The sequence below is a fragment of the Palaemon carinicauda genome, chromosome 36, assembly GCF_036898095.1.
Source record: "Palaemon carinicauda isolate YSFRI2023 chromosome 36, ASM3689809v2, whole genome shotgun sequence".
NCBI lineage: Eukaryota > Metazoa > Arthropoda > Malacostraca > Decapoda > Palaemonidae > Palaemon > Palaemon carinicauda.
Window position 1 is genome coordinate 29,732,835 of NC_090760.1, and position 27,083 is coordinate 29,759,917.

Here is a 27,083-nt window from a genome sequence, read left to right on the forward strand (position 1 = left end):
GGTAGATATACATTAGTAATTTAAAAATCAGAAGAAATTTCACATAATGGTGTAATAAGAGATAATGAAACTACACTGCACAAACTTCACAAAGACCATTTTTTTCTCAGTTAAAGAAAGAAAAGGCAGTTCGTATTGATCAGCGATGCCAGCTCTTGCAAACGCACCTATAAAAGTCTTTTTTAAGACTTGTCAAAGCCAGACGACATCTCCCCAACCAAGTCATTGTTTCTTGTTTCGGATGAACCAGCGAACGATTCATATTTTTGGGGATTCACTTTTGATCAGGAAAAAGGTCAGAGATGGCTACTAATCTCGCCTTAAACGCCGTTTTTTTTACTTGGTGTTCTTGGAGATCAGAAAGCATCCATCGTTCATTCCTATAGATACTAATGCATGGTCAATTTGATTTCTAGCATATTTCAGCAACTCCTATTTAAGGTGATGTTATTCGAACACAGACATCGATGCCGAAAGAAACAAGTTAAAGTCAGTAAACTTAGTCTTTTTTCAATCCACGTCATTATGAATACAGTATAAGCAAGTGGGAGTTTTGTTTTGCTACAGGATTTTCTGCTTCTTTCCCACCGTTATTATCATGTCTGATTCATGAGACATGTTAATAATTTGGCAGAAAGTTTTTACGATCTCATGCCCTAGCAGTCATCACCCACAGTTATTGGCTGCATGTTTAACCTTTGACTGAATAGTCCAAAAGCAATGCAGTAGTTTCCACAGTTATTTGTAGTTGTCCTTTTGCTAAAACGCAAGACTGCAATGAAGTAGCTGTCATCTTAGTTCCTTTCTACGACACGCACGACGCACAGTTGTAGTAATTTTACATCCCTACCACAGGGCTTCTTTTGCTACAGCAAATTCTTTTTGCTCTGCAAATTCCTCAAGCCTTAACAAAACGATTGATTATCCCATGCCTTTGATATCTTCAAGTTAATGTTTTAACTGTATGTATATGTGACACCAGAATATCTTCCACCCGTTCAATAACATTTGGTGCACATAAAGTAAACGCTGATGACCAGTCACCAAATAATCAGTATCACTAGATAACATTTACACACACACTTACTGCATATATATATATATATATATATATATATATATATATATATATATATATATATATATATATATATATATATATGTGTGTGTGTGTGTGTGTGTGTGTGTGTACACCGCCATGATCAGCAAAGCAGTACTAGTCAGGGCCATCCATACTAGGCTGGTTTGCTGTAAGCAATCAGGTTAAAGTCTCCCGCCATCAAAAGTCCGCAGATGGTTAGTGTGGTGGTGAAACCTGGCTAAACTCCAGACATGAAGCAGAACATGTCTGAGCCCTTTATCCTGCAGTAGACTAGAAACGGATGCATATTTTGTATGTAGTTTTATACATACACACACACACACATATATATATATATATATATATATATATATATATATATATATATATATATATATATATATATATATACACACATATATATATGTATATATACAGTATATATATATACATATATATATATATATATATATATATATATATATATATATATATATATATATATATATATATATATATATATTTATGCATATATATGTATACAGAGAGAGAGAGAGAGAGAGAGAGAGAGAGAGAGAGAGAGAGAGAGAGAGAGAGAGAGAGACCTAAAGTCGTAATCGTGACCAGCAAGCTTCCCAGAACAGAATGCTCCTATATGAGAAAAATAACAAACAAAAAGAGAAAGAGAGCAATCTATAAAGCTTTTGACCTTGCCCGGTGGGTATAAGCTCTTTAAACTATCAAAGTCTGTTTCACTTCTGATTTATTCAACAATACCACAGAAGCCTAAAGGTCACCACCAAGTACACAAGGTATTTTCTGCTAAACTGGATTTATACGTGTGTATGTGTATTTCCAAACAGTTATTTGGATCATTCATACCAATATATATGCTTTTCCATATACGCTTGTAGTTTGCACTATTATTAGAAATTTAGCATTGTGTTATGTACATTGTAAGCATTTAGCATATATTGTTTGATCTTGTTTAGTAATTTGAAGCTCTGTTTTGCTTTAGATTAATGAACTATCTAGAGAAATATTCCTAAATTGGATGATAATTCAAGGATAGGTTATCAATAGTGATTGATATATTTTTAGAAATTATATTTTGCATTGAGGTTAACAATATTTTCTATATTTCTCAGTATTTGCATCACCAATGTAAATTTTTATTTAACAGAGAGCAATGCATTTATAATTGAAGGATATATTTTTAAAAGGTTATCAGTATCAGTTTTCTAATTATTGGATTAAAACCCGAACACGAGATGATTAATTTCGATTAGAAGTACTTTTTGTTGTTCTTATCATATTCAAAATAATAACAATTTTTATAACTCCAATAATAAAAACTTTAATGATAATAATTATAATTTCAATGAATGTAGCATACAATACCTTCTCCTTCTCTTGATATATATGGGCAAATGTTTTTTCAGCATTCTCATATTATTATTATTATTATTATTATTATTATTATTATTATTACACCATTTGAATGTGTATTTGTTGCGCATTAAGGAGTATTCATTAACAATATGTACAAATACAAAGTGCATGTGCTACTTTTCAAGTGAGCATTTTCAGACGCGTCCGTGTCGTTCACCATTACCATATAGTATTATTATCATTTTTATGATTATTATTATTATTATTATTATTATTATCATTATTATTATTATTATTATTATTATTATTATTATTATTATTACTTTCTCAGCTACAACCCTTGTTAGAAAAGTAGGATTCTATAGGACCAAAGGTTCCAACAGGGAAAATAGCCCACTGAGGAAGGGACTTAAGGAAATAAACGACATGAGAAGTTTGAGAACAACAATAATATTAGTATAAATCTCTTATATATAAACTATAAAATCTTCAAAACAACCAGAGGAGAGAAACAAGATAGAATAGTGTGCCCGAGTGTACCCTCAAGCAAGAGATTTCTAACACAAGACAGTGGAAGACAATGGTACGGAGTTTATAGCACTACCCAAGACTAGAGAAAGATGGTTTGATTTTGGAGTATCCTTCTCCTAGAAGAGCTGCTTACCATAGCTAAAGAGTCTCTTCTACCCTTACCAAGAGGAAAGTAGCCACTGAACAATTACAGTGCAGTAGTTAACCTCTTGAGGGCAGAGTGTTATTAAGTGTAAGTTATTACCATTGTAATGTGAAAGGATTCGCAATTCACAACAGTGAAACAAATCAAAATCGAACATCTGTCAATGGTTCAATAGAGCTGTAACTCATAATATGCCATTTTAATTATAATTAGGTGTCATTTAACCCTGAATAAAAGGAAAGTATTGAATTACTTTGACTTTTGTTACAATGGAGAGCTATAGTTCAATTACAACAGTATGTAGATATTTTGGTCAGGTGAACAACAAATGATTTTCTCTTTAGAGACATTATTTTCGTATGTATTGCATACAATTATGTGCACTAATTAAGATATATCTATTATACTGTATATGTATGTATGTATGTATATATATATATGTATATATATATATATATATATATATATATGTGTGTGTGTGTGTGTGTATGTATGTATGTATTTATATATGTGTATATGTGTGTATACATTATATATATACATATATATATGTATGTATGTATATATATAAATATATATATATATATATATATATATATATATATATATATATATGTGTGTGTGTGTGTATGTATGTATGTATTTATATATGTGTATATGTGTGTATACATTATATATATATACATATATATATGTATGTATGTATATATATATAAATATATATATATATATATATATATATGCCTCTAGGTATGTGCTTATATGCATTTACATACAATATATACATGTATACACTTACACACATTTACATGTATATATATATATATATATATATATATATATACATACATACATATATATATATATATATATATATGTAATGTGTGTATGCATAAATGGAGAAAAGCTGAAAAATCCCGAAGATATTAGGAAAAAATGAATGAAATACGTTGAAGTCCTATATGATAAAGAGAACAAATCTTCTGATATTGAATTAGAAGAAGAGGATGAAGTAGTCAATGATGACATTGGTCCCTGATTTATTAAACAGAGAAATCACAGCAGATATAAAGGAACTAGAAAATAGTAAAGCTCTCGGACCACATGATATTCAAGCAGAGTTCTTAAAATGTCTTGTGGGAGATGCCAAGGAAGAACTGAAACCATTATGCCGCATAATTTATAATAATGGCGACTGGCCAGAAGATCACATGAAAATCTCCATGATTGCCTTCCTTAAGAAACCAAAAACAATAGAGTGCTCTGAACAGAGATAATAAGCTTGACTAGTCATGCATCAAAAATAATGCTTAGAATATTAGCAGGAAGGTTAATAGCAAAAGCTGAAGAATATATTGGAAAGGACCAATTTGTATTTACATCAGGTTGTGGAACACGAGATGCAATCAGCTGTATGAGAATGATGCAATACAAATTTCTAGATGTTAATGAAGAAATGTTTATTCGTTTCATTTACTTTGAGAAAGCATTTGATAGTGGACTTTACTACTGGGAATTCTATAAAACATTTTAATTAATTAGTGAGGTTGAAGGTTAATAAACAATTTATATCTAAATCATACAGTAACAGTGCAAATTACAGTTGAAGATTCAGAACCTGGAGCTGTTGGAAGAGGAATTAGACAGGGATGCAAACAGTAACAGTAGATGTTACAGTTGAAGATTCAGAACCTGGAACTGTTGGAAGAGGAATTAGACAGGGATGCAAACAGTAACAGTAGATGTTACAGTTGAAGATTCAGAACCTGGAACTGTTGGAAGAGGAATTAGACAGGGATGCAAACAGTAACAGTAGATGTTACAGTTGAAGATTCAGAACCTGGAACTGTTGGAAGAGGAATTAGACAGGGATGCAAACAGTAACAGTAGATGTTACAGTTGAAGATTCAGAACCTGGAACTGTTGAAAGAGGAGTTAGACAGGGATGCAAACAGTAACAGTACATATTACAGTTGAAGATTCAAAACCTGGAACTGTTGAAAGAGGAGTTAGACAGGGATGCAAACAGTAACAGTACATATTACAGTTGAAGATTCAGAACCTGGGACTGTTGAGAGAGGAGTTAGACAGGGATGCAAACAGTAACAGTACATATTACAGTTGAAGATTCAGAACCTGGAACCTTTGGAAGAGGAGTTAGACAGGGATGCAAACAGTAAAAGTACATATTACAGTTGAAGATTCAGAACCTGGAACTGTTGAAAGAGGAGTTAGACAGGGATGCAAACAGTAACAGTACATATTACAGTTGAAGATTCAGAACCTGGAACTGTTGAAAGAGGAGTTAGACAGGGATGCAAACAGTAACAGTACATATTACAGTTGAAGATTCAGAACCTGGAACTGTTGAAAGAGGAGTTAGACAGGGATGCAAACAGTAACAGTACATATTACAGTTGAAGATTCAGAACCTGGGACTGTTGAGAGAGGAGTTAGACAGGGATGCAAACAGTAACAGTACATATTACAGTTGAAGATTCAGAACCTGGAACATTTGGAAGAGGAGTTAGACAGGGATGCAAACAGTAACAGTACATATTACAGTTGAAGATTCAGAACCTGGGACTGTTGAGAGAGGAGTTAGACAGGGATGCAAACAGTAACAGTACATATTACAGTTGAAGATTCAGAACCTGGAACCTTTGGAAGAGGAGTTAGACATGGATGCAAACAGTAACAGTACATATTACAGTTGAAGATTCAGAACCTGGAACTGTTGGAAGAGGAATTAGACAGGGATGCAAACAGTAACAGTAGATGTTACAGTTGAAGATTCAGAACCTGGAACTGTTGGAAGAGGAATTAGACAGGGATGCAAACAGTAACAGTACATGTTACAGTTGAAGATTCAGAACCTGGAACTGTTGAAAGAGGAGTTAGACATGGATGCAAACAGTAACAGTACATATTACAGTTGAAGATTCAGAACCTGGAACTGTTGAAAGAGGAGTTAGACAGGGATGCAAACAGTAACAGTACATATTACAGTTGAAGATTCAAAACCTGGAACTGTTGAAAGAGGAGTTAGACAGGGATGCAAACAGTAACAGTACATATTACAGTTGAAGATTCAGAACCTGGGACTGTTGAGAGAGGAGTTAGACAGGGATGCAAACAGTAACAGTACATATTACAGTTGAAGATTCAGAACCTGGAACCTTTGGAAGAGGAGTTAGACAGGGATGCAAACAGTAAAAGTACATATTACAGTTGAAGATTCAGAACCTGGAACTGTTGAAAGAGGAGTTAGACAGGGATGCAAACAGTAACAGTACATATTACAGTTGAAGATTCAGAACCTGGAACTGTTGAAAGAGGAGTTAGACAGGGATGCAAACAGTAACAGTACATATTACAGTTGAAGATTCAGAACCTTGAACTGTTGAAAGAGGAGTTAGACAGGGATGCAAACAGTAACAGTACATATTACAGTTGAAGATTCAGAACCTGGGACTGTTGAGAGAGGAGTTAGACAGGGATGCAAACAGTAACAGTACATATTAGAGTTGAAGATTCAGAACCTGGAACATTTGGAAGAGGAGTTAGACAGGGATGCAAACAGTAACAGTACATATTACAGTTGAAGATTCAGAACCTGGGACTGTTGAGAGAGGAGTTAGACAGGGATGCAAACAGTAACAGTACATATTACAGTTGAAGATTCAGAACCTGGAACCTTTGGAAGAGGAGTTAGACATGGATGCAAACAGTAACAGTACATATTACAGTTGAAGATTCAGAACCTGGAACTGTTGGAAGAGGAATTAGACAGGGATGCAAACAGTAACAGTAGATGTTACAGTTGAAGATTCAGAACCTGGAACTGTTGGAAGAGGAATTAGACAGGGATGCAAACAGTAACAGTAGATGTTACAGTTGAAGATTCAGAACCTGGAACTGTTGAAAGAGGAGTTAGACATGGATGCAAACAGTAACAGTACATATTACAGTTGAAGATTCAGAACCTGGAACTGTTGAAAGAGGAGTTAGACAGGGATGCAAACAGTAACAGTACATATTACAGTTGAAGATTCAGAACCTGGGACTGTTGAGAGAGGAGTTAGACAGGGATGCAAACAGTAACAGTACATATTACAGTTGAAGATTCAGAACCTGGAACCTTTGGAAGAGGATTTAGACAGGGATGCAAACAGTAACAGTACATATTACAGTTGAAGATTCAGAACCTGGGACTGTTGAGAGAGGAGTTAGACAGGGATGCAAACAGTAACAGTACATATTACAGTTGAAGATTCAGAACCTGGAACCTTTGGAAGAGGAGTTAGACATGGATGCAAACAGTAACAGTACATATTACAGTTGAAGATTCAGAACCTGGAACTGTTGAAAGAGGAGTTAGACAGGGATGCAAACAGTAACAGTACATATTACAGTTGAAGATTCAAAACCTGGAACTGTTGAAAGAGGAGTTAGACAGGGATGCAAACAGTAACAGTACATATTACAGTTGAAGATTCAGAACCTGGGACTGTTGAGAGAGGAGTTAGACAGGGATGCAAACAGTAACAGTACATATTACAGTTGAAGATTCAGAACCTGGAACCTTTGGAAGAGGAGTTAGACAGGGATGCAAACAGTAAAAGTACATATTACAGTTGAAGATTCAGAACATGGAACTGTTGAAAGAGGAGTTAGACAGGGATGCAAACAGTAACAGTACATATTACAGTTGAAGATTCAGAACCTGGAACTGTTGAAAGAGGAGTTAGACAGGAATGCAAACAGTAACAGTACATATTACAGTTGAAGATTCAGAACCTGGAACTGTTGAAAGAGGAGTTAGACAGGGATGCAAACAGTAACAGTACATATTACAGTTGAAGATTCAGAACCTGGAACTGTTGAACGAGGAGTTAGACAGGGATGCAAACAGTAACAATACATATTACAGTTGAAGATTCAGAACCTGGAGCTGTTGGAAGAGGAGTCAGACATGGATGCAAACAGCAACAGTACTTGTTACAGTTGAAGATTCAGAACCTGGAACTGTTGGAAGAGGAGTTAGACAGGGATGCAAACAGTAACAGTACATATTACAGTTAAAGATTCAGAACCTGGAACTGTTGAAAGAGGAGTTAGACAGGGATGCAAACAGTAACAGTACATATTACAGTTAAAGATTCAGAACCTGGAACTGTTGAAAGAGGAGTTAGACAGGGATGCAAACAGTAACAGTACATATAACAGTTGAAGATTCAGAACCTGGAGCTGTTGGAAGAGGAGTCAGACATGGATGCAAACAGCAACAGTACATGTTACAGTTGAAGATTCACAACCTGGAACATTTGAAAGAGGAGTTAGACAGGGATGCAAACAGTAACAGTACATATTACAGTTGAAGATTCAGAACCTGGAACTGTTGGAAGAGGAGTCAGACATGGATGCAAACAGTAACAGTACATATTACAGTTGAAGATTCAGAACCTGGAACTGTTGAAAGAGGAGTTAGACAGGGATGCAAAGAGTAAAAGTATATATTACAGTTGAAGATTCAGAACCTGGAACTGTTGAAAGAGGAGTTAGACATGGATGCAAACAGTAACAGTACATATTACAGTTGAAGATTCAGAACCTGGAGCTGTTGGAAGAGGAGTCAGACATGGATGCAAACAGCAACAGTACATGTTACAGTTGAAGATTCGGAACCTGGAACATTTGAAAGAGGAGTTAGACAGGGATGCAAACAGTAACAGTACATATTACAGTTGAAGATTCAGAACCTGGAGCTGTTGGAAGAGGAGTCAGACATGGATGCAAACAGCAACAGTGCATGTTACAGTTGAAGATTCAGAACCTGGAGCTGTTGGAAGAGGAGTCAGACATGGCTGCAAACAGTAACAGTACATATTACAGTTGAAGATTCAGAACCTGGAGCTGTTGGAAGAGGAGTTAGACATGGATGCAAACAGTAACAGTACATATTACAGTTGAAGATTCAGAACCTGGAGCTGTTTAAAGAGGAGTTAGACATGGATGCAAACAGTAACAGTACATATTACAGTTGAAGATTCAGAACCTGGAGCTGTTGGAAGAGGAGTCAGACATGGATGCAAACAGTAACAGTACATGTTACAGTTGAAGATTCAGAACCTGGAACTGTTGAAAGAGGAGTTAGACATGGATGCAAACAGTAACAGTACATATTACAGTTGAAGATTCAGAACCTGGAACTGTTGAAAGAGGAGTTAGACAGGGATGCAAACAGTAACAGTACATGTTACAGTTGAAGATTCAGAACCTGGAACATTTGAAAGAGGAGTTAGACAGGTATGCAAAGAGTAAAAGTATATATTACAGTTGAAGATTCAGAACCTGGAGCTGTTGGAAGAGGAGTCAGACATGGATGCAAACAGTAACAGTACATATTACAGTTGAAGATTCAGAACCTGGAGCTGTTGGAAGAGGAGTTAGACATGGATGCAAACAGTAACAGTACATATTACAGTTGAAGATTCAGAACCTGGAGCTGTTGGAAGAGGAGTCAGACATGGATGCAAACAGTAACAGTACATATTACAGTTGAAGATTCAGAACCTGGAACTGTTGAAAGAGGAGTTAGACATGGATGCAAACAGTAACAGTACATATTACAGTTGAAGATTCAGAACCTGGAACTGTTGGAAGAGGAGTCAGACATGGATGCAAACAGTAACAGTACATATTACAGTTGAAGATTCAGAACCTGGAACTGTTGAAAGAGGAGTTAGACAGGGATGCAAAGAGTAAAAGTATATATTACAGTTGAAGATTCAGAACCTGGAGCTGTTGGAAGAGGAGTCAGACATGGATGCAAACAGTAACAGTACATATTACAGTTGAAGATTCAGAACCTGGAGCTGTTGGAAGAGGAGTTAGACATGGATGCAAACAGTAACAGTACATATTACAGTTGAAGATTCAGAACCTGGAGCTGTTGGAAGAGGAGTCAGACATGGATGCAAACAGTAACAGTACATGTTACAGTTGAAGATTCAAAACCTGGAACTGTTGAAAGAGGAGTTAGACATGGATGCAAACAGTAACAGTACATATTACAGTTGAAGATTCAGAACCTGGAGCTGTTGGAAGAGGAGTCAGACATGGATGCAAACAGTAACAGTACATGTTACAGTTGAAGATTCAAAACCTGGAACTGTTGAAAGAGGAGTTAGACATGGATGCAAACAGTAACAGTACATATTACAGTTGAAGATTCAGAACCTGGAGCTGTTGGAAGAGGAGTCAGACATGGATGCAAACAGCAACAGTACATGTTACAGTTGAAGATTCGGAACCTGGAACATTTGAAAGAGGAGTTAGACAGGTATGCAAAGAGTAAAAGTATATATTACAGTTGAAGATTCAGAACCTGGAGCTGTTGGAAGAGGAGTCAGACATGGATGCAAACAGTAACAGTACATATTACAGTTGAAGATTCAGAACCTGGAGCTGTTGGAAGAGGAGTTAGACATGGATGCAAACAGTAACAGTACATATTACAGTTGAAGATTCAGAACCTGGAGCTGTTGGAAGAGGAGTCAGACATGGATGCAAACAGTAACAGTACATGTTACAGTTGAAGATTCAAAACCTGGAACTGTTGAAAGAGGAGTTAGACATGGATGCAAACAGTAACAGTACATATTACAGTTGAAGATTCAGAACCTGGAGCTGTTGGAAGAGGAGTCAGACATGGATGCAAACAGTAACAGTACATGTTACAGTTGAAGATTCAGAACCTGGAACTGTTGAAAGAGGAGTTAGACATGGATGCAAACAGTAACAGTACATATTACAGTTGAAGATTCAGAACCTGGAACTGTTGAAAGAGGAGTTAGACAGGGATGCAAACAGTAACAGTACATGTTACAGTTGAAGATTCAGAACCTGGAACATTTGAAAGAGGAGTTAGACAGGGATGCAAACAGTAACAGTACATATTACAGTTGAAGATTCAGAACCTGGAACTGTTGAAAAAGGAGTTAGACAGGGATGCAAACAGTAACAATACATATTACAGTTGAAGATTCAGAACCTGGAGCTGTTGGAAGAGGAGTCAGACATGGATGCAAACAGCAACAGTGCATGTTACAGTTGAAGATTCAGAACCTGGAGCTGTTGGAAGAGGAGTCAGACATGGCTGCAAACAGTAACAGTACATATTACAGTTGAAGATTCAGAACCTGGAGCTGTTGGAAGAGGAGTTAGACATGGATGCAAACAGTAACAGTACATATTACAGTTGAAGATTCAGAACCTGGAGCTGTTTAAAGAGGAGTTAGACATGGATGCAAACAGTAACAGTACATATTACAGTTGAAGATTCAGAACCTGGAGCTGTTGGAAGAGGAGTCAGACATGGATGCAAACAGCAACAGTACATGTTACAGTTGAAGATTCAGAACCTGGGACATTTGAAAGAGGAGTTAGACAGGGATGCAAACAGTAACAGTACATATTACAGTTGAAGATTCAGAACCTGGAACTGTTGAAAGAGGAGTTAGACAGGGATGCAAACAGCAACAGTACATGTTACAGTTGAAGATTCAGAACCTGGAACTGTTGAAAGAGGAGTTAGACAGGGATGCAAACAGTAACAGTACATATTACAGTTGAAGATTCACAACCTGGAACTGTTGAAAGAGGAGTTAGACAGGGATGCAAACAGTAACAATACATATTACAGTTGAAGATTCAGAACCTGGAACTGTTGAACGAGGAGTTAGACAGGGATGCAAACAGTAACAGTACATATTACAGTTGAAGATTCAGAACCTGGAACTGTTGAAAGAGGAGTTAGACAGGGATGCAAACAGCAACAGTACATGTTACAGTTGAAGATTCAGAACCTGGAACATTTGAAAGAGGAGTTAGACAGGGATGCAAACAGCAACAGTACATGTTACAGTTGAAGATTCAGAACCTGGAACTGTTGAAAGAGGAGTTAGACAGGGATGCAAACAGTAACAGTACATATTACAGTTGAAGATTCACAACCTGGAACTGTTGAAAGAGGAGTTAGACAGGGATGCAAACAGTAACAATACATATTACAGTTGAAGATTCAGAACCTGGAACTGTTGAACGAGGAGTCAGACAGGGATGCAAACAGTAACAATACATATTACTGTTGAAGATTCAGAACCTGGAGCTGTTGGAAGAGGAGTCAGACATGGATGCAAACAGCAAAAGTGCATGTTACAGTTGAAGATTCAGAACCTGGAACTGTTGAAAGAGGAGTTAGACAGGGATGCAAACAGTAACAGTACATATTACAGTTGAAGATTTAGAACCTGGAACTGTTGAAAGAGGAGTTAGACAGGGATGCAAACAGCAACAGTACATGTTACAGTTGAAGATTCAGAACCTGGAACATTTGAAAGAGGAGTTAGACAGGGATGCAAACAGCAACAGTACATGTTACAGTTGAAGATTCAGAACCTGGAACTGTTGAAAGAGGAGTTAGACAGGGATGCAAACAGTAACAGTACATATTACAGTTGAAGATTCACAACCTGGAACTGTTGAAAGAGGAGTTAGACAGGGATGCAAACAGTAACAATACATATTACAGTTGAAGATTCAGAACCTGGAACTGTTGAACGAGGAGTTAGACAGGGATGCAAACAGTGACAATCCATATTACAGTTGAAGATTCAGAACCTGGAGCTGTTGGAAGAGGAGTCAGACATGGATGAAAACAGTAACAATACATATTACATTTGAAGATTCAGAACCTGGAACTGTTGAAAGAGGAGTTAGACAGGGATGCAAACAGTGACAGTACATATTACAGTTGAAGATTCAGAAACTGGAGCTGTTGGGAGAGGAGTCAGACAAGGATACAAACAGTAACTGTACATGTTACAGTTGAAGATTCAGAACCTGGAACTGTTGGAAGAGGAATTAGACAGGGATGCAAACAGTAACAGTAGATGTTACAGTTGAAGATTCAGAACCTGGAACCTTTGGAAGAGGAATTAGACATGGATGCAAACAGCAACAGTACATGTTACAGTTGAAGATTCAGAACCTGGAACTGTTGAAAGAGGAGTCAGACATGGATGCAAACAGCAACAGTGCATGTTACAGTTGAAGATTCAGAACCTGGAACATTTGAAAGAGGAGTTAGAAAGGGATGCAAACAGTAACAGTACATATTACAGTTGAAGATTCACAACCTGGAACTGTTGAAAGAGGAGTTAGACAGGGATGCAAACAGTAACAGTACATATTACAGTGGAAGATTCACAACCTGGAACTGTTGAAAGAGGAGTTAGACAGGGATGCAAACAGTAACAGTACATATTACAGTGGAAGATTCAGAACCTGGAACTGTTGAAAGAGGAGTTAGACAGGGATGCAAACAGTAACAGTACATATTACAGTGGAAGATTCAGAACCTGGAACTGTTGAAAGAGGAGTTAGACAGGGATGCAAACAGTAACAGTACATATTACAGTTGAAGATTCAGAACCTGGAGCTGTTGAAAGAGGAGTTAGACAGGGATGCAAACAGTAACAGTACATATTACAGTTGAAGATTCAGAACCTGGAGCTGTTGGAAGAGGAGTCAGACGTGGATGCAAACAGTAACAATACATATTACAGTTGAAGATTCAGAACCTGGAACTGTTGGGAGAGGAGTCAGACATGGATACAAACAGTAACAGTACATGTTACAGTGGAAGATTCAGAACCTGGAACTGTTGGAAGAGGAATTAGACAGGGATGCAAACAGTAACAGTAGATGTTACAGTTGAAGAATCAGAACCTGGAACCTTTGGAAGAGGAGTTAGACAAGGATGCAAACAGTAACAGTACATGTTACAGTGGAAGATTCAGAACCTGGAACTGTTGGAAGAGGAATTAGACAGGGATGCAAACAGTAACAGTAGATGTTACAGTTGAAGATTCAGAACCTGGAACTGTTGGAAGAGGAATTAGACAGGGATGCAAACAGTAACAGTAGATGTTACAGTTGAAGATTCAGAACCTGGAACCTTTGGAAGAGGAGTTGGACAGGGATGCAAACAGTAACAGTAGATGTTACAGGTGAAGATTCAGAACCTGGAACTGTTGGAAGAGGAGTTAGACAAGGATGCAAAAAGTAACAGTACATATAATAGTTGAAGATTCAGAAACTGGAACTGTTGAAAGAGGAGTTAGACAAGGATGCAAAAAGTAACAGTACATATTATAGTTGAAGATTCAGAACCTGGAACTGTTGGAAGAGGAATTAGACAGGGATGCAAACAGTAACAGTAGATGTTACAGGTGAAGATTCAGAACCTGGAACTGTTGGAAGAGGAGTTAGACAAGGATGCAAAAAGTAACAGTACATATAATAGTTGAAGATTCAGAAACTGGAACTGTTGAAAGAGGAGTTAGACAAGGATGCAAAAAGTAACAGTACATATTATAGTTGAAGATTCAGAACCTGGAACTGTTGAAAGAGGAGTTAGACAGGGATGCAAACAGTAACAGTACATATTACAGTTGAAGATTCAGAAACTGGAGCTGTTGGGAGAGGAGTCAGACATGGATACAAACAGTAACTGTACATGTTACATTGGAAGATTCAGAACCTGGAACTGTTGGAAGAGGAGTTAGACAGGGATGCAAACTGTGACAGTACATATTACAGTTGAAGATTCAGAAACTGGAGCTGTTGGGAGAGGAGTCAGACATGGATACAAACAGTAACTGTACATGTTACAGTGGAAGATTCAGAACCTGGAACTTTTGGAAGAGGAATTAGACAGGGATGCAAACAGTAACAGTAGATGTTACAGTTGAAGATTCAAAACCTGGAACTTTTGGAAGAGGAGTTAGACAGGGATGCAAACAGTAACAGTACATATTACAGTTGAAGATTCAGAACCTGGAACTGTTGAAAGAGGAGTTAGACAGGGATGCAAAAAGTAACAATACATATTACAGTTGAAGATTCAGAACCTGGAACTGTTGGAAGAGGAGTTAGACAGGGATGCAAACAGTAACAGTACATATTACAGTGGAAGATTCAGAACCTGGAACGTTTGGAAGAGGAATTAGACAGGGGTGCAAACAGTAACAGTAGATGTTACAGTTGAAGATTCAGAACCTGGAACCTTTGGAAGAGGAGTTAGACAGGGATGCAAACAGTAACAGTAGATGTTACAGTTGAAGATTCAGAACCTGGAACTGTTGGAAGAGGAATTAGACACGGATGCAAACAGTAACAGTAGATGTTACAGTTGAAGATTCAGAACCTGGAACATTTGGAAGAGGAGTTAGACAGGGATGCAAACAGTAACAGTAGATGTTACAGGTGAAGATTCAGAACCTGGAACTGTTGGAAGTGGAGTTAGACAGGGATGCAAACAGTAACAGTACATATTACAGTTGAAGATTCAGAACCTGGAACTGTTGGAGAAGGAATTAGACACGGATGCAAACAGTAACAGTAGATGTTACAGTTGAAGATTCAGAACCTGGAACCTTTGGAAGAGGAGTTAGACAGGGATGCAAACAGTAACAGTAGATGTTACAGGTGAAGATTCAGAACCTGGAACTGTTGGAAGTGGAGTTAGACAGGGATGCAAACAGTAACAGTACATATTACAGTGGAAGATTCAGAACCTGGAACTGTTGAAAGAGGTGTTAGACAAGGATGCAAAAAGTAACAGTACATATTATAGTTGAAGATTCAGAAACTGGAACTGTTGGGAGAGGAGTCAGACATGGATGCAAACAGTAACAATACATATTACAGTTGAAGGTTCAGAACCTGGAACTGTTGAAAGAGGAGTTAGACAGGGATGCAAACAGTGACAGTACATATTACAGTTAAAGATTCAGAAACTGGAGCTGTTGGGAGAGGAGTCAGACATGGATACAAACAGTAACTGTACATGTTACAGTGGAAGATTCATAACCTGGAACTGTTGGAAGAGGAATTAGACAGGGATGCAAACAGTAACAGTAGATGTTACAGTTGAAGATTCAGAACCTGGAACCTTTGGAAGAGGAGTTAGACAGGGATGCAAACAGTAACAGTACACATTACAGTTGAAGATTCAGACCCTGGAACTGTTTAAAGAGGAGTTAGACAGGGATGCAAACAGTAACAGTACATATTACAGTTGAAGATTCAGAACCTGGAACTGTTGGAAGAGGAGTTAGACAGGGATGCAAACAGTAACCGTACATATTACAGTTGAAGATTCAGAACCTGGAACATTTGAAAGAGGAGTTAGACAGGGATGCAAACAGTAACAATACATATTACAGTTGAAGATTCAGAACCTGGAACTGTTGAACGAGGAGTTAGACAGGGATGCAAACAGTAACAATCCATATTACAGTTGAAGATTCAGAACCTGGAGCTGTTGGAAGAGGAGTCAGACATGGATGCAAACAGTAACAATACATATTACAGTTGAAGATTCAGAACCTGGAACCGTTGAAAGAGGAGTTAGACTGGGATGCAAACAGTGACAGTACATATTACAGTTGAAGATTCAGAAACTGGAGCTGTTGGGAGAGGAGTCAGACATGGATACAAACAGTAACTGTCCATGTTACAGTTGAAGATTCAGAACCTGGAACTGTTGGAAGAGGAATTAGACAGGGATGCAAACAGTAACAGTAGATGTTACAGTTGAAGATTCAGAACCTGGAACCTTTGGAAGAGGAGTTAGACAGGGATGCAAACAGTAACAGTAGATGTTACAGTTGAAGATTCAGAACCTGGAACTGTTGGAAGAGGAATTAGACAGGGATGCAAACAGTAACAGTAGATGTTACAGTTGTAGATTCAGAACCTGGAACCTTTGGAAGAGGAGTTAGACAGGGATGCAAACAGTAACAGTAGATGTTACAGTTGAAGATTCAGAACCTGGAACTGTTGGAAGAGGAATTAGACAGGGATGCAAACAGTAACAGTAGATGTTACAGTTGAAGATTCAGAACCTGGAACCTTTGGAAGAGGAGTTAGACAGGGATGCAAACAGTAACAGTAGATGTTACAGGTGAAGATTCAGAACCTGGAACTGTTGGAAGAGGAGTTAGACAGGGATGCAAACAGTAACAGTACATATTACAGTTGAAGATTCAGAACCTGTAACTGTTGAAAGAGGAGTTAGACAAGGATGCAAAAAGTAACAGTACATATTATAGTTGAAGATTCAGAAACTGGAACTGCTGAAAGAGGAGTTAGACAAGGATGCAAAAAGTAACAGTACATATTATAGTTGAAGATTCAGAAACTGGAACTGTTGAAAGAGGAGTTAGACAAGGATGCAAAAAGTAACACTGCATATTATAGTTGAAGATTCAGAACCTGGAACTGTTGAAAGAGGAGTTAGACAGGGATGCAAACAGTAACAGTACATATTACAGTTGAAGATTCAGAAACTGGAGCTGTTGGGAGAGGAGTCTGACATGGATACAAACAGTAACTGTACATGTTACAGTGGAAGATTCAGAACCTGGAATTGTTGGAAGAGGAATTAGACAGGGATGCAAACAGTAACAGTAGATGTTACAGTTGAAGATTCAGAACCTGGAACCTTTGGAAGAGGAGTTAGACAGGGATGCAAACAGTAACAGTAGATGTTACAGTTGAAGATTCAGAACTTGGAACTGTTGGAAGAGGAATTAGACACGGATGCAAACAGTAACAGTAGATGTTACAGTTGAAGATTCAGAACATGGAACCTTTGGAAGAGGAGTTAGACAGGGATGCAAACAGTAACAGTAGATGTTACAGGTGAAGATTCAGAACTTGGAACTGTTGGAAGAGGAATTAGGCAGGGATGCAAACGGTAACAGTACATATTACAGTTGAAGATTCAGAACCTGGAGCTGTTGGAAGAGGAGTCAGACAGATATGCAAACAGTACCAGTACATATTACAGTTGAAGATTCACAACCTGGAGCTGTTGGAAGAGGAGTCAGACAGAGATGCAAACAGTACCAGTACATATTACAGTTGAAGATTCAGAACCTGGAGCTGTTGGAAGAGGAGTCAGACATGGATTCAAACAGTAACAGCATATATTACAGTTGAAGATTCAGAACCTGGAGCTGTTGGAAGAGGAGTCAGACATGGATTCAAACAGTAACAGCATATATTACAGTTGAAGATTCAGAACCTGGCACTGTTAGAAGAGAAGTCAGACAGGGATGTTCCTTATCACCAATTCTGGTCAACATCTATACCAAAACAATGATGAAAGAGTCACTGGAAAATCTATAAGATGACATTAAACTGGGAGGAGAAATGGTGAAAACTATAAGGTTTGCTGATGACAAGGCAGTTGTATGTAGCACAAGATAGAAGGTTTACAGAGAATGATAAATAAGATAAATAGGACAGCACAGAAGTATGGAATGAAAATAAATATATTTAAAACCAAAGTAATGAGAATTGCATGAAGACAACTAATAAACATGCAGTTTGACCTTGAAGCTCTTGAAGAAGACAGTCATTTCAATTACCTCGGGAGAATTATAACACAAGAAGGAAACTGCACTAAAGAGATTTAGAGCCGAATAGCCCAACGTAAAGTAGCTTTGGAGAGAGAGAGAAACGAACATTAACTGGAAACCTGATAATGGAATTGAATATAAGATTTGTAAAAAGTTTAATATGGAGTGTAGCATTGTACGGTTCTGAAACAAGGACTATGAAAGCGACAGATAAGAAACATCTGGAAGCATTTGAAATGTGGACATGGAGGAGGATGCTGAAAAATAGTTGTGAAGACCACAAGACAAGTGAAGAAGTATTAAGAATAGTTGGAGAAGAGAGAATCGTAATTACCCTAATAATGGAAGGCGGAAAAACTGGATAGGACACATTTTGAGAGAAGATGGGTTACTGAAAGACATATGGAAGGGAAATTTGAGAGACAAAGACCCTGAGGAAGGAAAAGGAAGTCAATGCTAGTTGCTAGATGACCTGAAGAGAAGGAGAAGGTACCAAGAGCTAAAAGAGAATTATGGAGGGCGACTAATCCATGAAAGGACCTACCTTAGGACAGATCTGTATATATATATATATATATATATATATATATATATATATATATATATATATATATATATATATATATATATATATATATATATATATATATATATATATATATATATATATATATGTGTGTGTGTGTGTGTGTGTGCGTGTGTCTGTGTCTCTGTGTGTAGTGTGTGGATGTATGTATGTATGTATATATGTATGTATATTTGAGCCTACGAGTACTTTTTAGTGCTTTTTGAGATGTGAAAGGAATAAAAGAAAATAATATTGTAAGATGATGAGTGATTTGAGTATAAATTCTGAGTTTAGCTGACATTTTATCATGTAAACATGAAATGTTTTCCTATGTCTGATACATAATGAGGCTATGAAAACTATGACTATCTTTCGTTTACCTGGTGTTAGGCTGAATTTTGGGATCATATTAATTATTAACAGAGAAATTATAACTAAATGCAGTGAGAAAGTCATATTACTGTGGCCAACAATTCTTTTTAATGTTTTAGTCACTGCCAGGTAAAGTCTGTTTCATCCTAGCTAGCAAATGGAGCCGAACCACGGTTTGAAAGCTCGTCGCTGATTGACTGTTGGTTCAGGCATTCTTCCCTCCTGCTGACCGACAGCGAAGCAAAACATTGCATTTGTCTGCGGTACATGATGTTCATTTTTGCTTTATACCTAGCTTAGGTTGCGTAATATCTACCAGGTTCTTTGGTCACTCACAGATTAAAGGTGGATGATGAGTATTACCTTGAAAAAAAAAAAAACCATATCTTAAAGAAATCTCATAAAAAAATACGAGTTGAAGTGAAACAAGCGCTGAAAAAAAAATTTAAACAATTTCTTTTATGTGCTGTTTTATATCTACAAATGTTATGCAAACGTAAATAAATATAGGTGTATTTTGTAGAAAAAAAAAATCTTCTTGAATGTCATGAACCTAAAAAAAATGCAAGGAAGGAAAATAATGGTGAAATGATGGCAAAATAAGTGAGGTACGAAGAAAAAAATAAAAACTTTGCAACGATATCGCGGTACAAAGCCAATTATTTCACCATTATTTTCCTTCCTTGCATTATTTTTGGGATAACAACTACTTCACTCCTTCCTCCCTACTGGTCTTTGCTTTCAGAACTCAACTACCTTACTCATTCCTCCCTACTAGTCTTCCCTTTGAGAACACAACTACCTTACCCTTTCCTTCCTTCTGGTTTTCACTTTGAGATCAAACTACTTCACTCCTTCCTCCTTACTGATCTTCGCTTTCGGAACAAAACCATCTCACTCATTCCTCCCATCTGGTTTTCGCTTTGAGATCACATCTACTTCGCTCCTTCCTCCCTATCGGTCTTTGCTTTAAGAACACAACTACCATATTCATTCCTTCCTACTGGTCTTTCCTTTGAGAACACAACTACTTTACTCATTACTCCCTGCTAGTTTTCACTTTGACAACACAGCTACCTCAATCTTTCCTCACTTCTAGTCTGCGCTTTGAGATCACAACTATTTCGCTCTTTCCTCCCTACCGGTCTTCGCTTTGAGAACACAACTAACATGCTCATTCCTCTCTTCTGGTCTTCGCTTTGAGATCACATCTACTTCACTACTTCCTCCCTGCTGGTCTTTGCTTTAAGAACACAACTACCGTACTCATTCCTTCCTACTGATCTTCCCTTTAAGAACACAACTACCTTACTCATTCCTCCCTGCTTGTCTTCACTTTGACAACACAGCTACCTCAATCTTTCCTCCATTCTAGTCTGTGCTTTGAGATCACAACTACCTAACTCCTTTTTCCCTACTGGTCTTTGCTTTGAGAACACATCTAACACGCTCATTTCTCACTACTGGTCTTCCTTTTGAGAACACAACTACCTTACTCATTACTTCCTAAGTCTTCACTTTGAAAACACAGCTAACTCAATCTTTCCTCCCTTCTGATCTACACTTGGAGATCACAACTATTTCACTCTTTCCTCCCCACTGGTCTTCGCTTTGAGAACAAAACTATCTTACTCATTCCTCCTACTGGTCGTTACTTTAAGAGGACAATTGAATTACTCATTTCTCCCTACTGATCTTTGCTTGGAGAACCCAACTACCTTACATTAGAGTACACAACTACTTCCCTTCTTCCTCCCTACTGGTCTTTGCTTACAGAAGACTACCTTACTCATTCTTCCCAACTGGTCTTTTCTTTGAGATCACAACTACCTTACTCATTCCTCCCTAATAGTCTTTGCTTTGAGAGCACAACTACCTTACTCATTCCTCCCTACTGGTCTTCGCTTAAAGAACAAAAATACCTTACTCATTCCTCTCTACTGGTCGTCGTTTTGAGATCACAACTGCTTCACTTCTTCCTCGCTACTAGTCTTTGCTTTGTGAACACAACTACCCTACTCATTTCTCCCTACTGGTCTTCGCTTAGAGAAAACAAATACCTTACTCATTCCTCTCTACTGGTTGTCGTTTTGAGATCACAACTACTTTAATTCTTCCTCCCTACTAGTCTGCTTTATGAACACAACTACCTTACTAATTCCTCCCTACTGGTCTTTGCATAGAGAACAAAACTACCTCACTTATTCCTCCCTACTGGTTGTCACTTTAAGATCACAACTACTACACTCCTTCCTCTCGACTGGTCTTTGCTTTGAGAACACAACTACCTTACTCATTACTCCCTACTTGTCTTTCTTTTGAGAGCACAACTACCTTACTCATCCCTCCCTACTGGTCTTTTCTTAGAGAACACAACTACTTACTCATTCCTCCTTACTGGTTATTGCTTTGAGATCACAACTTCTTCATTTCCTCCTACCTACTGGTCTTTGTTTAAAAAACACAACTACCTTACTCAATCCTCCCTACTGGTCTTTACTTTGAAAACAGAACTACCTTACTCATTCCTCCCTGCTGGTCTTTACTTCGAGAACACAACTACCTTACTCATTCCTCCCTGTTGGTCTTCACTTATAGAGCACAACTACCTTACTCATTCCTCCCCACTGGCTGTCGGTTTGAGACCAAAACTACTTCACTTCAATCTCTATACTGGTCTTTGCTTAGAGAACAAAACTACCTTACTCATTCCCCCCCCCCCACTGGTCTTTCACTTTGTAAACAGAACTACCTTACTTATTCCTCCCTTCTGGTCTTTGCTTTGAAAGCACAACTACTTTACTCCCTCCTTCCTAATAGTCTTCGCTTTCAGAGCATAACTACCTTACTCATTCCTCCCTACTGACCTTTGCTTGGAGAACACAACTACCTTACTCATTTCTTTCTACTGGTCTTTGCTTAGAGAACACAGCTACCTTACTTGTTCCTCCTTACTGGTTCTTGCTTTCAGATCAACAACTACTTCACTTCTTCCTACCTGCTGGTCTTTGCTTAGAAAACACAACTACCTCATTCATTCCTCCCTACTGGTCTTTACTTTGAAAACAGAACTACCTTACTTATTCCTCCCTGCTGGTCTTCACTTCGAGAACATAACTACCTTACTCATTCCTCCCTATTGATCTTCACTTAGAAAACAGAATTACGTTACTCATTCTTCCCTACTGGTCTTCACTTTGAGAACACAACTACCTCACTCTTTCCTTCCTTTTTGTTTTTACTTTCAGAACACAACTACCTTACTCATTACTCCCTACTGGTCTTTGCTTTGAGAGCACAGCTACTTCACTCCTTCCTCCCTCTTGGTCTTCGCTTTGAGAACACAACTATATTACTCATTCCTCCCTTCTGGTCTTCACTTTGAGAATATATCTACTTTACTCATTCATTCTACACGTCTTTGCCTTGAGAACACAATTACCTTACTCATTCCTCCCTACTGGCCTTTACTCTGAAAATACAACTACCTTACTCATTCCTTCCTACTGGACCTGAGAACACAAATATTTTACTCATTCCTTCCTACTTTTCTTCATTTTTAGAACACAACCACCTTACTCATTCCTCTCTACTTGTCTTTGCTTTGAGAGCACAACTACCTCACTTTATTTTCCCTACTGGCTTTGCTTTGAGACCATGAATATAACACTTATTCCTCCCTACTGGTCTTCATTTCAACCACCTTACTCATTCCTCCTTACTTGTCTTTGCTTTCATAATACAACTACCTAACTCTCTCCTCCCGACTGGCCTTCGCTTTGAGACCATAACTATCTTATTAATCTTCCCTAAAGGTCTTCATTTTAACTGCTTTACTCAATTCTCCCTACTTGTCTTCGCTTGCAGAACACAGCTACCTCACTCTTTCATCCCTACTGGTCTTCACCACAACTGCCTTACTTATTCCTCCCTTCTTGTCTTTGCTTTCATAATACAACTACCTAAATCTTTCCTCCCCACTGGTCTTCGCTTTGAGAACACAACTACTCCTCTCTTTCCTCCCTAATGGTCTTCGTTTTGAGACTATAACTATCTTGCTAATCCTCCCTACTGATCTTCACTTGAACTGCTTTACTCATTCCTCCCTACCTGTCTTCGCTTGCAGAACATAACTACCTCACTCCTCCTCCCTACTGGTCCTCACTTCAACTGCCTTACTCATTCCTACTTACTTGTCATTGCTTCCATAATACAACTACGTAACTCTTTCCTCCTCACTGGTGACTTTGCTTTGAGAACACAACTACCGCTCTCTTTCCTCCTTACTGGTCTTTGCTCTGAGACCACAACTATCATACTTATTCCTCGCTACTGGTCTTCCCTTCAACGGCTTTAATCATTCCTCCCTAATTGTCTTCGCTGGCAGAACACAACCACCTCACTCTCTCCTCCCCACTGGTCTTCGCTTTGAGAATACAACTACTTTACTCATTCCTCATTAATTGTCTTCACGTTGAAAACATAACCACTTCAGTCTTTCCTTCCTACTGGTGTTTGCTTTGAGAACACAGCTACCTTACTCATTCCTCTCTACTGTTCTCCACTTTGAGAACACAACCGCCTTACACATTCTCCGCTACTTGTCTTCGCTTTCATAATATAACTACTTGACTATTTCCTCCCTACTGGCCTTTGCTTTGAGATCTCAACTGTTAAGGCATTCTGTGGGACGACAAACAGCCGATTCAAGTCCACTTTTATTACTCCAAAATGTAAAAAAAAAAAAAGGAAAAAAAAGTTATATTTATGCTTACGCTGCTATGATTGCGACACTGATTTCAAAACCATGTAAATAGGACACTGATAAATCATTTTTTTATATCGAACATAGAAATTGAACGTTTATAAAGCTTTAAGTTCATTTGATTCGGACTTCTAGTTTGGGGTTATGCATAATAAAGATTCAAGATGCAATCACTATGTGATTGAATTTTCGTAATGATAACTGACTAAATACTTATTTAAACGACATTTTTCACCAGCAGGTGGGATGGAAAAGATATTGATGTTAACATCTATGATTATGTTTTTCCCCAAAAATATAATAGAATTTAATTTATAAGCCACACTGTTAAAAAAACAGTAATTTTAATCGGAAATTCTCCTTAAAAATATACAGTTCTCAGCCGTATTTCAGTAAAATACGGGTTCCGTAATTTTTACCCTACTTTATATTATATCCCTTTTTAAAACGGCAAATGACGGGAAACATTTATTCCTGGATATTTACTGTTTTTACGGCAATTTTTTAACAGTGCAGTTAACCTGTTATTCCTTTAAAGTGTAAGAATTTGGTTTAAAAGCCTAAAGTCGCATTGATATTGACATTTTTTATTATATAAATATATTGTAAAGCTATATATTATAGTTAAACTTGCTAATAACTATGTTATATGTTTATCTGAAAGAGAAAGCACTGGAAATTAACAATAAAACTCCTGTTCTAATGGGATATAGTTTGATGAGATACTAAGAGGAATAATAGGAAATTATTCTGAATAGGTTATAGATGGAATTGATAAGGTTGTCTATATGACCCCATGTTAATGATAGATATTATGAAAAGCCACTGGGTCACCAATCGTAGAAAAAAAGCTCAAAGAGAAGATTTTGAATGAATGAATGGATTAAAGGTTTAAAGGCCGCTCGTTAATGGCAGAGGCAAGAGACAGTGACATTGCCCTGGCAAGCAGAACAGTGCCCTAGAGACTGACCATGTAGCCATGTGATCAGCACCCAAACACCCTCTTCTTCCAAGCTAGGACCAGGGAGAGCCAGGCAATAGTTGCTGATGACTCAGCAGGTATATCTATAGGCTCCCCCGAATCCCCCATCTTTAGCTCACAATATATTAGTGAGGTTGATGTATCCTCAATACGATGTCCATAAGGGAAGGAGTGGAGAGGTAGTTGTTTCCAAAGTTGGCGCCAGAAGGGAAGAAGAGAGGTAGTCGTGTTCTCAAAGTGAAGGCCAAAATAGTAGTAGTAAAGTTGTTGTTTGGTCAAAGCGTATGTCAGAAGGGAAGGAGTAGGGAAGTAGTTGTTTTCTCAAAACAATTAGGAACTAAATATCCAATATCTTATGAAAAACCACGTACTAAAAAGAAGAGAACCTTTTAATGTGAAATTCTGAAACCAAGCTTTTGATTTAGTCTTGTATGAACTAGAAAGGAAGGTCATTGAGGAAATGCGACTGAATGATTTCTATGTCACTTGAATTAAATATGTTAATGAATGCCATCCACGTTCAGATGATTACATTAGATTGGGCATACATGCTCATCTTTTCTTCCTGCTCTTTTAACTTTCCGAATAAAGCTGTTATTCATGAAATAGTAAAATAATGAATTTGAATCTCTCTCTCTCTCTCTCTCTCTCTCTCTCTCTCTCTCTCTCTCTCTCTCTCTCTCTCTTTCACAGAGATCTTGAAGAAATTTTTTTGAATCACTACAATTCTTTTTTTTTCTCTTTTCAGGACGAAGAAGCAACAGCTGCCAGCCACGAGCAGTAGGAATAGGGAAAACAAAACAAACAAGTAGAAAGAAGGTTAAAAATATATAACAAATGCTGCGATTTTGTTTTCATTGATTGACCTTATTTTTCATATCGTTTCCAAGTAGTTTTTTTCATTCTGTGATCCTCCTGAACAGGGTTTCGTTTGCTCATTGTTCTTTCCGACCACGTATCATTGAACACTCCTGTTTGAGTTCAGTTCTCTTTTGATCCTAGTACTTCCCGTATATGTAGCTACCAAAACCCAAGGCCATTATATGTTCTCTAGAGATGCTCGAGCTCCTGACAATAAACTTATATTTCTTTAGATCTTGGGAAGACTTTACATTTCATCACCTGATGCATGTCGAGAATGGACCTTTAGTTTTCTCTTCCAAGACGACTTATATCTCCAATTAATTTTACCCCAACTTCTAATCACCCATTTTTGCCATGATCCCTTCATAAGAATATTTTATAGCATAGCAACTTATCTTACATTATAATGATGTTTTTTGTTACATCCTTTCTTAATAATTTTTTTTTTTGCCCGCTAGTAATATTATAACTGAAGAAGAGGTAATTCCTGTGTACAGTTAAAAAAATATTTGTACATTTATCGAGGTGTTGATGGTCAGTTAACCTGAAAGTTATACATAAATTATCAAACATATGTATTATATATGTGACGATTGAATACTTGTATGTATATGTAAGTGCAAATGATGAAGCCAATATTCGTTGAGAAATATGGATATGCATATGCCTAAATACATATATATATATATATATATATATATATATATATATATATATATATATATATATATATATATATATATATATATACATATTTATATATATATATGCATAGATATATAGATATTAATATAGATACAGATATATACATACATATATATGCATATACATATATATATATATATATATATATATATATATATATATATATATATATATACATATA

The 27,083-nt window shown here is 37.3% G+C and overlaps 1 protein-coding gene across 2 annotated transcripts in view; it reads left to right on the plus strand.

Moving 5' to 3' along the window:
- The window catches only part of sNPF (short neuropeptide F precursor), a 125,776-nt gene extending 98,894 nt beyond the window's left edge, over positions 1–26,882 (plus strand). Inside the window, exon 5 of one of the 2 annotated variants that reach the window (XM_068359554.1) lies at positions 26,082–26,882. In XM_068359554.1, coding sequence (XP_068215655.1) covers positions 26,082–26,117 — 36 coding nt within the window. In that variant the 3' untranslated portion in view covers positions 26,118–26,882. The remainder of the gene's footprint in view (positions 1–26,081) is intronic. The other variant, XM_068359555.1, reaches the window with a different exon arrangement.
- The last annotated feature ends 201 nt before the right edge of the window (positions 26,883–27,083 follow it).